At 37.5% G+C, this 14,828-nt stretch overlaps 6 protein-coding genes across 6 annotated transcripts in view; 4 read left to right on the top strand and 2 right to left on the bottom strand.

Annotated features, from left to right (window-relative positions):
* Cbr-lips-17 overlaps positions 1 to 1,389 on the top strand; it is a gene marked incomplete at both ends in the record, with an annotated part of 3,545 nt that extends 2,156 nt beyond the window's left edge. The window contains 2 exons of the mRNA XM_045242169.1: positions 949 to 1,263; positions 1,312 to 1,389. Of these exons, the coding sequence (XP_045095027.1) occupies positions 949 to 1,263; positions 1,312 to 1,389 (393 nt within the window). The remainder of the gene's footprint in view (positions 1 to 948; positions 1,264 to 1,311) is intronic.
* Positions 1,390 to 2,435: 1,046 nt separating this feature from the next.
* On the top strand, positions 2,436 to 3,830 carry CBG13010 (the record flags this gene model as incomplete). Its single annotated transcript, XM_045242168.1, has 6 exons — positions 2,436 to 2,618; positions 3,155 to 3,244; positions 3,289 to 3,376; positions 3,424 to 3,529; positions 3,576 to 3,702; positions 3,759 to 3,830. 6 exons carry the CDS (start codon positions 2,436 to 2,438, stop codon positions 3,828 to 3,830), a joined length of 666 nt encoding a protein of 221 aa, XP_045095028.1.
* A 432-nt stretch (positions 3,831 to 4,262) lies between these two features.
* Positions 4,263 to 5,511, bottom strand: CBG13011 (the record flags this gene model as incomplete). Its single annotated transcript, XM_002630518.2, has 6 exons — positions 4,263 to 4,419; positions 4,464 to 4,642; positions 4,693 to 4,942; positions 5,087 to 5,243; positions 5,291 to 5,375; positions 5,461 to 5,511. 6 exons carry the CDS (start codon positions 5,509 to 5,511, stop codon positions 4,263 to 4,265), a joined length of 879 nt encoding a protein of 292 aa, XP_002630564.2.
* Positions 5,512 to 5,805: 294 nt separating this feature from the next.
* On the top strand, positions 5,806 to 6,512 carry Cbr-oig-4 (the record flags this gene model as incomplete). Its single annotated transcript, XM_002630519.1, has 4 exons — positions 5,806 to 5,973; positions 6,029 to 6,178; positions 6,228 to 6,279; positions 6,415 to 6,512. The coding sequence occupies 4 exons, from the start codon at positions 5,806 to 5,808 to the stop codon at positions 6,510 to 6,512; spliced, it is 468 nt and encodes a 155-aa protein (XP_002630565.1).
* A 2,002-nt stretch (positions 6,513 to 8,514) lies between these two features.
* Cbr-cdc-42 lies at positions 8,515 to 9,418 on the top strand (the record flags this gene model as incomplete). The annotated part of the gene is made up of 4 exons (XM_002630520.1): positions 8,515 to 8,637; positions 8,685 to 8,849; positions 9,002 to 9,199; positions 9,329 to 9,418. The coding sequence occupies 4 exons, from the start codon at positions 8,515 to 8,517 to the stop codon at positions 9,416 to 9,418; spliced, it is 576 nt and encodes a 191-aa protein (XP_002630566.1).
* A 947-nt stretch (positions 9,419 to 10,365) lies between these two features.
* Positions 10,366 to 11,773, bottom strand: CBG13014 (the record flags this gene model as incomplete). The annotated part of the gene is made up of 6 exons (XM_045242167.1): positions 10,366 to 10,461; positions 10,664 to 10,862; positions 10,906 to 11,061; positions 11,117 to 11,190; positions 11,238 to 11,452; positions 11,557 to 11,773. The coding sequence occupies 6 exons, from the start codon at positions 11,771 to 11,773 to the stop codon at positions 10,366 to 10,368; spliced, it is 957 nt and encodes a 318-aa protein (XP_045095029.1).
* Positions 11,774 to 14,828: the final 3,055 nt, after the last annotated feature.

The raw sequence follows: 14,828 nt of genomic DNA, 5'->3' as shown, positions 1-14,828 counted from the left end.
TAAAATTTCTTGTGACCTAATTTTCCGAAAGCTCACCGCCGTATAGAAAACACATTCCGAATCAGAATTTTATGGGCTTTCTAATGATATAGGTCATGAAGTGTAACTTGGAATCCCGCTCAGATAGTTCTCTAGTAAGCTGGAAACGGTTCAGAAACAGCTTGAAATGGCTGAAATTGGTTGAAAACGGAACATAAACGGCTGAATTTTAGAAATTTCTAGCAAAGCTGAAACAGTCCAGAAACGGCTAAAAATGGCTAAGAATGGACTAAAAACGTCCGAAAAACTGCTGAAAATCAGAAATTCCGAAATAGGTTAAAACGATACAAAACGGCTAAAAACCGGGCCAAAAATGGGCAAAAGATTGCCCAGTTTCAAATTAATTAGTTTTAGTCTATTTTAAGCCTTATTCTGACTATGTTTTCAAAATTTCTGAGTACATTTGAAAGTCTTACTTTTGATTTTTTTTTTCTAGGTTTCCAGATATATCTGAAAACAAAATTGTTTGCAAAAAGGCTGAAATTGCATTTAATAAGCTGAAACGGCTGAAAATGGTTGAACGGACTTAAAACGGACCAAAGATTTCTTATAATATGTATCTAATTTATTGTAAACACTCAAGTATAAGACCACCGGACCGTCAACTTTGAGCTCAATTATCTCAGTTCCTATACAAGATATTCAAATTTTGTCAACTGATAAAATGTTACTGATAACATGATGAACATTTTTTTAATTTTTTTTGATATTATGATAAGAATTTTCTCAGTTGACTACTTTTGGATATCTATGCCTGTAATTTACAGGAATTGAGATATAAAGGCACAACGTTGGCGGTATCAGTGGCCTTCTATTAAAGTGGTTACAGTAGTTAGTCTAAGAATATAGATCCTAAAAGGAACTATGACAGGGCCCGTTTTCAATTCCGAAAAAAATTCCTGTTTTCAGGCGATTCTTGGTGGAGCTTGTGTCGATACTGGAGAAAATCTTGGACCATCATTGACTGGACTCATTGACACTTATGTTTCGGTGGCTGGTGCAAACCGTGGTTCGTTCCTCTGTGCTCTACCATTCCCAGGTGCTTGTAACATGAAAAATGGACTATCGTGTATGTCGGAATACATCAAGGATATCAACTCAAGACCCCGCTACGAGGGAAAATATATTTTCTCCATTTACGGACCAGGAGACGATAAAGTTGGATATCGCAATACGTGTGGGCAACTCTGTTCCCAGATCGCCGGAGCCAATGGAGAATTCGAGGTGCAGTTGGTTTTTCAGATAGAAAAACTGAGAGATTAATATTTTCAGCGACCTGGAAACCACGACGACGTTCTTATCAAAACAGCCGCATTGCAGTTCAAACTTATCGATCAACATGCTGGATGATTCTATCACACTAAAAAGGAAAATAGTATAATTTCTGTACATTATGTATTTAACTGAACCGTATTCTAAAACATGTTATGTAACTATTGTGATATGAGGAATTAAATAATCTGAATTTACCTTTAAACCTGTATTAGAAGGACCGGTCCTTCTATTACAGGGACACTTCAATTAGAGGGGTATTTCTATTTTTAGTAACATTTTTTCCGAAAAGTTTAAGCGAACAATTCTGTGAATTCTTGATAAAAATTCATTAAAATCTATCGGTTTAGCCAAAACTGAGATTTTTGAGAAACAAATTTCAATTCCCGGAGTATTTTTTACTGAAAACGTATGAATTTTTTTTATTTCAGAGACCGTGAGCACTCTAATAGAAGGGCACCCTATAGTTGCACTTTCAGCTCAATTATCTCGGTTTCTGGAGATGCCAAAAAACTTGTCCACAGATAAAATATTGATGATATTATGATGGATACTTTATCAGTTGACAAATTTTTGGTATCTTTCATAAAAACGAGATAATTGACCTCAAAGTGCAATGGCCTTCTATTAGAGTGTTTACTGTAACATATTTTGAAGAGGTCTTCTATTTTTCCAAGCCCTCCTTGGAGGGCGCTTCTGTTAGAGGGGCCCTCTTAAAACAGATTTTTCGATAGATTCCAACTTCCATTCTTCATTTTCCAGTTCAACCAGAATCATGAACATAAAAACAAAAAAAACATGTTCACTTTCTAATCTTCTTTAACAGTTCAAATGAAAATTTATGGTAATCACGAACACAGAAATGTTGATTTCCCTGTCTGAAACACGAATATTTTGTATGGAATACATTGTTTCTCTTCCTATATTATGATTTTTCTGACTGAAAACTTGAGTATAAAAAGAGTTGCGAATAGGAGAAGAATGTGCCGGAAAGACCTTCCTCCCAAACTCTTCCAATGGTTTCTCGTCATACAATTCTTCTTCTATTCCTTGTCATGGGTTTGGCGTCTGCTGACTTCTCAGCCAGTTTCAAGAGTTTTATAATTAACAACTATTCGCAACAAATGTATGATGACTTGGCGAGAAACGATTTGGGTGCAGTTGGAAGCTACGGAGGAGGCACTCATGATGGGTACAGTCCGACTAGTAGAAGAGCAGTCATTCTTGTTCATGGAACCACTAACAATGCTGGAAACTTTTTTGGACAAAGGAACGCATTGCTCAGTAATGGTTGGAGCGAAGATACCGTATTTTTCTTTTCAAAATAATTAGTTAGTTTCATAGTTTCTTCAGGTTTATGGAACCACCTATGGTAGTGGAAGTGCAGCAATCACACCTGCTCAAGACGTTTCTATGGATTGCGCATTTGTTCAGCAGGTTCAAAACTTTTAATGATTTACCGTAAAACCTGTATTATAAGGGCTTCTTTAATAGAACGGCCCCTCTAATAGAAGAGCCCTCCGAGAGGGGTTCGGAAATATAGAAGGGCCTCCTTTAAAATGTTTTGTTTGAAATTAAAAACTCCGTGCGGCTTCAGTGAAAAATTCCGGAAATTTCACAATTAAAAAAAAATCGTTGAAGTCTTTTTTGCTGAGAAACTTGCTCAATTTTGGTGAAAGTAATAGATTTTCTACAAATTTTACTATTAGGCGAGAATTCACCGAATTTTTTGATGAAGAAATCGGAAAAATGGTCGGATAATTGGAGGGCCCTTCTAATTGGATAGTCCCTGTAAAAGATGATGGTCCTTCTAATACAGGTCTTACGGTATTCTCGTTTTTAGATGAGGAACTTCATCAAAGTGGTCGCGGACTTCACTAAACAAAAAGTTGATATCATTGGATATTCTTTAGGATCTCCAATTGTCAGAAAGGTATTTAAAAATAGGAGAAAACATGTTTAGAACATGGATTAAAGGCTATCCTTGGTGGAAACTGTGTTGATGGAAATGTGGAGTTGGGAGCGCCTCTGACAAGCTCCGTTGAAACCTACATTTCAGTTGCAGGTTTGAATATTTCACAGAAATGTTAAAATTCAAAAATATGTCTTCAGGCGCAAATAAAGCATCCTATCTTTGTGTTTTGCCTGTCACAAATGCTTGTTCTTCTGTAAATGGTCTCTTCTGTCTCTCTTCATTTTTGCAGAATATTAACTCTGTGTAATTCTAAACTTTTGATTTGACTTTTCAAATCGTCTGATTTCAGGGAAAGATATGAAGGAAGCCACATTTATTCCATCTACGGTATAAATGACGACAAAGTCGGATATAGGAATGTCCCCTGTTTAACCAAAAACTCCCAGATCCATAATAGTGATCAGGAGTTTTCCAATGTAAATATTTCTAATATTTTCGACTAAAAGTTCTGAAAATAATAACAATATTTCAGGCCACCGGAAACCACGACATGATTCTTTCTGGAACCATTGACCTGCAAATGAATCTGCTTAATGCTCATTAATCGAAATGATGAGCTCTTGATTGCTACATTTTTACATGTAATCAAATTTTGTAGAATAAAAGCTTATCAATCTTCATATTAAAATTAGAAACACACATATTCAATTAGAAGGAAAGAACAGAGATCGTACCAGTCATTACAAAAGAAAGAGTGGAGTTGACCCAGGGGCAGGAAAAGGCAGACTGGAAATGGAAAGAGTCCGGGGAGGAGGTCGGATGAAAGTTTCGGGAAAAAAGGCATAATCACAATGACTTGTAATGACTTAGAAATTCTATGAGGAAGAGGATACAAATGGATAAAACTTGGCGAATGGGGAAATGAAAAAAAAACTTAGATTTCTGATAGACCATGAAATTATATGTTACAAGAAAGAATACATCTATAATATGCATTATTTTCGAACTATAAACAAATAGGGAACAACATTTTGATTCAGAATCTCGTCGTTGTAGACGTGTATCGTATTGTGCCTTTCTTCTTTCTGGGAGTAGATTGATCTGAGGTTTCTGGGAACACGTATTGATAGGCATCGTGTGATGGAGGCAGTCCGTATCCGAATGAAGTGAAATTGCGAGGAGGGGAATTACCACTATAAATGCTCAGAGTGTTATTTAAATGGATGATTTGTATTACCTGTCCTGAGTAACAGAATTTGCACAGTTAATCATATGAGCGTAGAGTTCTGCAGTTGAAGTAAAGTTTATCGTCTTGCAATGTGTACAGCGAACATGTCTGACGTCTCGTTTGGACGGTCTACTGTGCATGACTTTGTGCTTGTATCTCGGGTCGAACAATCCGCTTCGATCGATAGTCTACAAGTTTGAGATTTTGCGAATTTAAAACGTTAGTAATTCTACAGTACCTCGGTAGGGTAATAACTTGGGAGCACTTTACTGCATGCTCCATTATCGTGACTATTGAAAAGATGTAGGTGATATTGACTGTAACTCTCGAATGATCCTTTGCAATTGAAACAGAAAACGCCAGCTTCTCTGGGGTCCGGCTTCACTGTCGTAGGTGGACGAGGAGCTTGAGTGTTTTCAATTAGCACTTCTTCAATCGGATGATGTGGAATGTCATCTTCAAATTCTTTTTTCTTCGCCTCCAAAAACCTGAAACGAGGCACAATACAACGAGTGAATATTTTCAAGAGAAAAGAAGAAGACAACAGCTACAGGAGGTGCTAATCGAGTTGAGAGTCACTCTCTGTCTTCTCTTTTCGCTGCTAGCCACTTCAGTTCCAAATTCAAACTCACGCTTGGTCTGGCTCACAATCTAAAGGCTCGGCTTCTGTTGGAAATTTCGAGATTTCTACTTTCTTTGGCATGATGACATTGGGTTTGAGACTTTGCTCTAAACTCGCCAGAGCGTTGAATCTCCACTGTTTCTCTGCATTCATTGCAAGTCTTGCTTCTGAGATATTTACTGTGTTTAAAAGTACTATTTTAAATGAACAATACCGTTTGTGCAATCATAATCTGAATATTTTCTCTCTTCCTCTTTCCTAGCTGCTTTCTTTTTATCTTCCTTGTCACATTCATGATCCTTTATAATGGAAAAATACCGAGACGATATACGGCAGTGATCGCAGAAAAACGGTAGAACTCGTGGTTTAATTTGTTTTTTGTACTTCCGGACAAGGTTCACAGCAATACGGTGTGAGGGACTTCCACTGTTCCATCGTTTCGGCCGACTGAAAGAAAACTGAGATTTCTAATGTCCTTCATCGTGGGCCTCTTAAAACACATTATTTTTCCACACTCTTCTCTTTTCTATGCTCTGTTCTACTTTACACTGGGACCAGAGAAATCACATGCTAGGGATTTGGAAGCATCCAATCAATAGTTATCTTCTCACATAAATACCTATTTGACCTGCTACAAAATCATTTCCAAGTTCAGACACAAACCTTTGCAAGATTCCGCGGAGTGACGGGTGCAGAAGGTAGGCTGCACTAGCCGGCAAATCCCGAATCATGAGCTTTCGATTTTGGGGCCGCTTCATTTTCTTTTTCTGCGTCTTATTGGGTGCCATTGATTCGAGAGGTGGTCGTCGAGGAGGCAAAGGAAAAGGAAAAAGTAACCTGCAATTCGCTCAAGTTGCCGAGTTTTCGTTGGTTCAGACGGTTCTTTCCGATAATAGAGTGAGAAATTAATTCAGAAAAAAAAGAGAAGTGAACAATGAGAATATTATTGCAGAGCGCTCAGATCATAACTGGCTCACATTTCAGTCAGACCTATCGATTGGGATATAAACTATTGATTATTTGCAAGGCTCGAGGAGATCCCAGGCCGACTATAAAATGGTACAAAGAAGGAGCAGAGATACAACCAAAGGCGAGCATTCACGTATGTTACAAACTGAATTCAAATGAAAAAAAAACATTAGAAATTGCAGTACTATGAAAAGCCAATCGAAAATGACACAATTTGGAGTAAACTAGAAGTTGGTGAGTGAACAATATTAATGTTATTAGTCAAAGTAGCCGATTCGGAAACTGACAGAACAGTTAACCAAGGAATGAGTGGAAATTCGCTTTTTTTTTTCATTAAAAAAAACTACAAGTAAAGTAATCTTGTTGCAGACCCGGCTACGATGGGTGACCAGGGAGTCTACGCTTGCGTTGCCAACAACCCGCATGGAGTGATGGCTAAGAATTTTAAAGCAGAATACACTTACTGAATAAAAAACATTTACTTGTCGTTGTTTCTCTTATTCTCTATTTCTTCTCAACCTATATGATATAGATTTACGAGCGGAAAGCGTTTGAAACTATTCCCTCTTCATTCGTGCAGGCGCACGAGCGAAAAGAACAAACAGTGTTGGAGAGTTTAAGGGCCAGAAAGAACAGGTGTGCGATCACAGGAAGTTTGGATTTTAGGATGTAAAGATGGAGGAAGATTTTAGACAAATCGATGATGCCGATAGATGAATCCACGGAGAATAAAAAGAAGCACATGAATGTGCGAAGAATGCATCAAATGGGCGAGGGAACCGGATCGACGGACTATTGATTGACAATGCAAGGAAAAGAAAATGGCGTTTGCCGTTATGAGAAAGGATAAAAACTCAAAAATTTTTTCTTATAAGACAGATATGGAAAGTGACTATACTGCTGGGTGTGGTGATGTGAAAGGAAACTATTGTAGGGCATCTTCGAAAGTGAGGCCGTTCACCAGATATAATCTCGGACGCATAATGAAGAAGAGAAGTACGCAAGTGAAACAAGGTTTATCGTACCGAAATGAAATTAATTATGTTTTACATGATACAGTAAAAAGGGAATTTGACAGTTAGATAGGAATACAAATTTTTTGGCATGAATAAAAAGGGATGAAACCTAGTGATACGTCTGAACATCGTAAGAGACTTTACGTTTGCAGAGATTTGTGACACCGAAATTTTCAAATATGAACCTGGAATTAGGGTGATGAACATACAGTAAAAATGTACGAAAAATTAACGAATTGTATTTGTCGACAGATCGCAAACTCGCAACCGAATAAAAGAGAGCTTATTTCAGGCGTCGGGTTACTGTAGGTTTCTCGAATTATTCTCCGGAAAGATTCCAAGAAACATCAGGGACGAGGCTATACAATTAAACGTTTAGGACCAACATGATGACTTTCCGAACCTTATACAATCCCTTTACGAGGTTCTGAGAAGGCTTAAAGAATGAAAATGAACTAGTTGAGGTTTGAATTGGTTCTAAACCCTTACTACTTCAAGGTTTTGAAACGGATATCGCGTGCCTGGGACCTAAATTTGAATCCAATAATTTGGGGTAGTCTGACGACCCTATGTGAGATGTGTGGTCATGTCTCCATTCTCTCAACACTCTCTCTTTCTCTTCTCTGCGTCTCCCAACACTTTAGTTGTCTTTTGAATGCGAGCGGCCGCGTCGCGGTTCTCTTAGGCTCTGTCGACAAACTGTCCACCATCTTCAACTTCCTTTTTTGCCCGTGTTCAGCAAAACTTTTTCACGCTTCTTGTCTTGTCTGAAATTTTCTTAATTTTTAGGTTTGCTTGTTTTAAGTGATTCATGTCGAAAATCAGCTATCGCCCAGTTTTCTTTTCCTTCAACTGTCAAACTTATTTCAAAGCACGGTCAATTAATTCCTAGAATTTGTACTAAAATATTGAAAGAAGCTATTTATAGTTCAGAACGAGCATGAAACCCCCAGAAATAAAAGCCGCATCCATTCAAAAACAACTATTGAAATCCGAATTTCAGACTGAATTTTTTAAATTACTATAATCGCTGCGGAACCGACCTAAAAGAGTACCTATGTGCTGTACCTTCAATACAGTAATTAAGACGTTCTCTAATACCGTTTCTTTTTCGCGCTCTCATTCCATTCGTTATCGGTGATTCATTTAACGATTCCTCATTTGGAATCAGCGTTGGTAAATGTTATTTCACCAGTTTTTGTCTAATCAAACTACTTCATTCCCCACCCTATTTCTTGCTCTTTCTTCATGTATTCCTATTCCTTTGCCGCATTCTACGACATCGCTCTGCAGTTTCGAAGGCGAATATCGATTTTTATCGCGCATGTTTCGCAATTTTCTCGCTTTCTCTACTTTTCTCGATGTCGAAACTTTCATGCTCAAATGTGTGACTCATCCGTTAAATTTATTCAAATTTCTCGATTATTTTGAAGATTATAGATTTTCAGACGAAATGCAGACGATCAAATGCGTCGTCGTCGGTGATGGAGCTGTCGGTAAAACATGTCTCCTCATCAGTTACACCACAAACAAGTTCCCATCCGAGTATGTGCCGACTGTCTTCGACAACTATGCCGTGAGTGGATTCAGGCTTTTTCGTTAATAATTTCGATAGATTTTCAGGTTACTGTGATGATCGGTGGCGAGCCGTACACTCTAGGATTGTTCGATACCGCTGGACAGGAAGATTACGATCGGTTAAGACCTCTCTCATATCCACAAACTGATGTCTTTCTGGTCTGTTTCTCTGTTGTCGCTCCTGCTTCGTTCGAGAACGTTAGGGAAAAAGTGAGTTGATTTAAAACATATTTTTGTTTGCCTGTTGTTTCAAACCCATTAGCAAGAAACGTAGAAAGTCTTGGCTTTTAAATTCTATATCCTTTTTAATACTTGAGCGATTATCGAAAAAAAACCATCTGATTTCACTTTTATCGTTTCAGTGGGTACCAGAAATCTCGCATCATTGCTCAAAGACACCTTTCCTTCTCGTCGGAACCCAAGTGGATTTGAGAGATGATCCAGGAATGCTCGAGAAACTCGCCAAGAACAAGCAGAAGCCAGTATCCACTGATGTTGGAGAGAAGTTGGCGAAGGAGTTGAAGGCAGTGAAATACGTGGAGTGTTCAGCATTGACGCAGGTGAGTCTACGTTTTAGGCTTTTACCTAGATAAATGATCTTATAAGAAACTATCAGCAACTGTTAGCGTTGAGAATCAATTGATATAACATTAGTATCCGTTTATCTAAAACTCAAAAATGATTTGCAGAAGGGACTGAAAAACGTCTTCGACGAGGCCATCCTTGCCGCTCTTGATCCACCACAACAGGAAAAGAAGAAAAAGTGCACAATCCTCTAGAGTATTCATCGTTGTTCCCGTTTTTTTGTATTTTAATTGTGACTGTGTTTTATCTTTCTATGTCCAAATCTTCTTAGCCTCTGATGTCCACTTTCTCTCATATACCTAAACTTCCCAAAAATGCCAAAAAGAGAAGCGTTTCGATGGCATCGTCACCGATGTCATCTGCACATCGTTTCATATAATCTATCTAGTAGCATCTCGATGAGCATGATTCCAAAACATTTCAACTAATTCGAAAGACCAACATACAGATGTTTTCATTCGATTATCTGCCTTTGGGATTCCGTTGAATTCTTCTCTAAAATTTCTAAAATTCATCAAAATTAACTATATAGATCACCCTGTTCAATGACACTTCTCTCTTAACATTTTCTTTGTCTTTTTATCTGAAAACGTGTTTATAGTCCGGATACCCCGATACCTAAAAGCGCCTTCTTTTCCTTCCTTCCCCATGTTTTCTACAATTAAATGGTGTTAACTAGCACAATATGGCTCAATCAACTTCATCCCGAGTCGCTTGTTTCTGAAATTGCTACTCAAAAATACCGATCAGTTTTGTTTTCTTTTTCGTGCTTCGGCCTTTTTCACATACCTACAATTTTCAACTGTTTTCTCATCCACTCCGTTTTGTGTCTTTTTTCTAAGAACAACTGTATTTTAATTTTTCTACATATTGTTGTTATATATTTGCGATCCAAAACAATAAAGGTGTGATATAAAAGAAAAACTTTATATATTAGATAACCGGAAAGGGAAGGCATTGAGGGACGAATCATTAAAAACAAGAGAACGGAATTTCTTCATTATCACTGATAAAAAGTACTTTTTGATGGGGGAACATGGAAAAATCACCGTGTACATGGAGAACTAGAAGCGATAAGAGAACGACGAAGAGGTGGATGGGCAAGGATGACTAGAATCAGGGACAAGGCTTAAAAATCGATTCATTTAACTTCAATCATTTGACGAAGAGACTTTGGAGTGCTCGAATCATTGTAGTGTTTTGTTGTGAATCGAAGACCAGCGAGCAGGCAGTCAGACTGAAAATTTGGATTATTTTATTTTTAAAAACACGGTGTTTTTTTCGGAACTCCTTGTAAAAACGCTAATTACCTTAGCGTTGGTCTCGACGCGAAAGTTTCGAATCAAACTACCGATTCTTACGGTTTTATGCCTGCATTCCATACGAAACAGCGCGGTAAAACAGTTATTTAAAAAACGTTCCGGAAAAATAGGTTGTACCTGTTCTTGCGTTGTATTCTGCTTGATCAACCTGACAACATCTCTCATATCGATGGACGAATTCGACACGAATGCTCCATTCTGGTCAACATGGTCAAAGAGAATCACCAATCCCGTCATCACTCGACAACACAAATGTTTGGATGAATCTGTCAATCGTGCCAAACATTCCTCATTGGCTAACATGAATCGGCAAACGCTAAAAACATCAAAAAGTTGGTGTATGTTTGGTAAAGACTCACTTGATGATGGTGACAAAAACGTCTGTGGTATTATTAATTGGAAGTGTCTGATGTGAATGCATATATGCGTCTACTCCATTACACAACGCCTTCAACATTGGATTTCCTTCGCACAGAAACATCTGAACTTGCGGAAGTTCTGGCACTCCTTGATCTCTGAATTTTTAATTTTAAAGTCTGAAATTTTTTACTTTCACAATCAAAATCTTACTCGAAATCTTGATAAACAATGTGCTTTGCTCGGCGATAGTAGCTGTAGTCGTTTGTGATTTGGGCGGTTCTCATCTAGAAAATTCATTGAGCATTTTGAAAGATCACTCTAAATTGAATACCTTCACTACATCAAAATCCAACACGAATCCAATCAAACGGGCAAACTGCTTGGCGATAGACTGCTTATTAGCAAGTTGTTCTTCGAGAGGCAATGGTCCAGATGACAGTTCCCATAAGATGATTGGAACGATTTTCTCGATTTTAGCCACGTGTTCATAGTAAGAGCATGTCCTTGCCACAAAAGGTTCCAGTTTTGTCATCAAACTTTCAGGGCCTGGATATCACTGTCGTTTTTCAACTGGGATCTTTCGATGTAGCAACCTAAGAAAGTTTAGGATTGATTTTTAGTTCTTTTTCCAAATCTAGAAGTAAGCTTACCATTCCCATAACTGGTAACATCTGCAAGAACTTCATCACAATCGTGCAGTACGTCTTCTGCCATATTATAGATTTCTCTCTCATCTTCTGTTGGTTGTGCATTCTCAAAATCCACAAAGATCTCAACCCATTTCGAATTGTCATCAACTGCCGATCGAATGATTGATCGTATCATCTCGAGACATGATGCATCTGACTCTCGAATGTTTGATGGCATTCTGCGAAGCATTAAGCTGAGTATTAAAGAAACTGTATTTTATGATGGAGGAAAGAAAGTGAAACGAGAATAAGCGTATAATTACGAAAAGGATCAAGGCGGAAAACAGAGAGAGTAGTAGTAGTGGGATGATCATGTGATGATCGTAGGAATAGTAGTTGAGTGAAAACTGGAATGAATTAAAAAACAAAAAAAATGGAATAGGGGATAGTTTCATCTGGAGACGGTTCAGGGGTCGAGTGAAAGATGACAGCTGGAGGAACCCCAAAAAAAGTATGGAGAAAGTATGCACCTGGTACAATTTGCAGCTGGAGGGGGTTTTGTGCCAGATACGATGAAAAGGCCAATGTGGGGGTGTTCAAAAATTCAGAGTACCATTACATGAGTGCACTTACTATTAGAAATATACAAAGTTAGGAAAAGATGCGCGAGGATAGAAAGTCAATGGTATTTTTACACTAAAAGATCATCAGTATCCTAGATTACGCACAATTATCGTAAACACTCTAATAGAACACCACCCAAACCTTCAACTTTTAGCTCGTATCAAAAATGGTATCAAAAATTTGGCAACTGATAAAATGTTACTGATAACATGATAAACATTTTTTTAGTTGATCACTTTTTGATATCTGACACAGAAAATGAGAAACATTGAATTTTAAATTAGGGTTCACTGAGCCGCTTATAGCCCGCCAATGACTCGTTCAAATTTTGAGCAATTTTCTCGGTTCCTATGAGAAATATTTCTCATTTTTTGTGTTAGATATCAAAAAGTGATCAACTAAAGAAATTTTTATCATATTATCAGTGATATTTTATCAGTTAACAAATTTTTGATATCTTGCACAGGGAACGATATAATTGAGCTCAAAGTTGATGGCTGTATGGCATTGTGTGGGAGTGTTACGGTTTCTTGCTCTTACAGAATGATAAAAGCGGGTATATCCTTAGACATAGGTATCTTGGAGAGCTGAAAATTGGTAAAAATATAATTTTACATTTGATTCAAAGCTACTGAAAATTTCAAAGCAATACCTCAAGTCGAGGCATTGTTATAATTGTTCATAGATCAACGACGTAATTTATTGCGATTTTTATCAAAGTTGGTCAAATAGTTTGAAACTTGGTCAGTTTACTGATAAATTTGTTGAATTTCCCCACTCCAAATTTGGACCCAGTACAACGCTTCACCCAAATTTTAGGCTAGTGTAAACTTGTCCGGGTAATTATGCACCACCCTGTATGACACCAATATTTTACTCAAGCTTTTGAATTCACGAAATTCTCAAAATACAATGGAGAAAGATAATAAGATTTTTCATAGTTTATGAGAATGCCCACAGTCAAAATTAATTCAGGATGTTCTCAAATGTCCGTATTGGATTAGAAAATGAAAAGCGTAGGTGTGAAGATGAAAAGAGAAGGTAACCGAACGACGAATATTGGGACTTGTAAAATGCAAACATATTGGGTGGCCGGTGTTTGAATTGTGTAAACATACAAATATCGGTAGATATGAGGAGAAACGGCAGTGTGCGCGGGAATGCATTTCCTAGTGGATGTTGTCCGAAAAATGAGAAATAGAGGATCGAAATAGAAGCGGCGAAAAAGGAATGAGGAATGAATCTATAAAAAGTGCAGTCAACAGCTCGTTGTGGTGGTTTTGAGACGAGAAACATAATGGCTCATGGATACGAAATGCGCGAAGAGCAGGAAATTGGTGGGTGCTCTCTCCATCCTCTCGCCTCTTCCATCTTGGAATTGAAAGGGCAGAAAAGAAGAAGAAGCCAAAAATGGGGTTTTGAGACAATGGACTCATTTAGAAGGAAATGAGGGAAAATACTACGGGAAGAAGACGTGCGGAAACTTGAAAAAGCTGTTTATGGATGAAGACGTCGTACGGAAAAGGAAGACTGGAGAGATTTGTCACGGAAAAGTGGGATACAAAAGGAAAAAGGAAAAGACATGATTAGGGAATAGGTGGGGAGGATACTTAAGAACAAGTAGTCAATGACCTTGGAGACGGATGGAGGTGCCATCTACATATTTATCAATTTGATGCCTCTCAATGAGTCGTACGATTGGAAGAAGGAGACGAAGAAGAAGAAGAAAGAGAAGGTGTGGCTGGAAAATAGGAAAAAGGTGAGAAGGAAGAATAAAGAGAAGACTTGTCAATGTGTTCGATGAAATGGTTTCTTCTATTTCCATGTCCTAATACTGAGGAATAGGAAAGCATATCTTTCTTATTTATGGAAAAGGTAATTCTAACAATAATTTTAAATTAATTTGATAAACTAGTTTTATACCAAATTTCAGATTTACCCGAGTTATATTTGAAAATTATCCGAAAAACTGTAATAGAAGGGTCCCAAGGAATCTATACCGTACATGCTCTAATAGAAGCCCACACTATACGTGCACTTTAAGCTCAATTTTCTCGGTTTCTGTTAAGGATATCAAAAAGTTATCAACTGATAAAACGTTTGTCCTAATATCACCAACATTTTATCAGTTGACACATTTTTGATAACTTTCATAGAAATTGAGATAATTGAGCTCAAAGTGAAAGCATAGAGTGATCTTCTATTTGAGTGTCTACGGAAAATAAAGGTTAATTTGAGCTTAAATATCTCAGTTTTTATGAGTTGTATAAAAAATTCGCCAACTGACAAAATTTTGATAGATAATTTATCAGTTGACCACTTTTTTATACCTCTGACAGGAACTGAGAAAAAATTGGCTAAAAGTTGAAAGTTATAGGGCCCTTCTATTACAGGTTTTACGGTATTCCTATCCTCTTCACAAAAAATCTGTGAATTGAAACTGAGAAATTGAAACATTATGACTCGTTGAACAAAAACAATTTATCAGAAATGTTTAAAAAAAACAGCACGACGCCTCGTGATTCTTTTTTTTTGTTGTGAAATTGAGAAATGAATAAACGATCACGAGATCCAGATATTTTCAGTGTCTTTTTTCAGCTGACTCCAGAAAGAGCAGAATAAAATCGAATGAGAAGAAGTGAAAAATAAAAGGGAAAATCGGTATGTTT

This window comes from Caenorhabditis briggsae, assembly GCF_000004555.2.
Source record: "Caenorhabditis briggsae complete genome, chrII, whole genome shotgun sequence".
In the NCBI taxonomy this organism is placed as follows: domain Eukaryota; kingdom Metazoa; phylum Nematoda; class Chromadorea; order Rhabditida; family Rhabditidae; genus Caenorhabditis; species Caenorhabditis briggsae.
The sequence above is the reverse complement of the archived record's forward strand: the minus strand, read 5'-3'. Positions and strand labels throughout refer to the sequence as shown.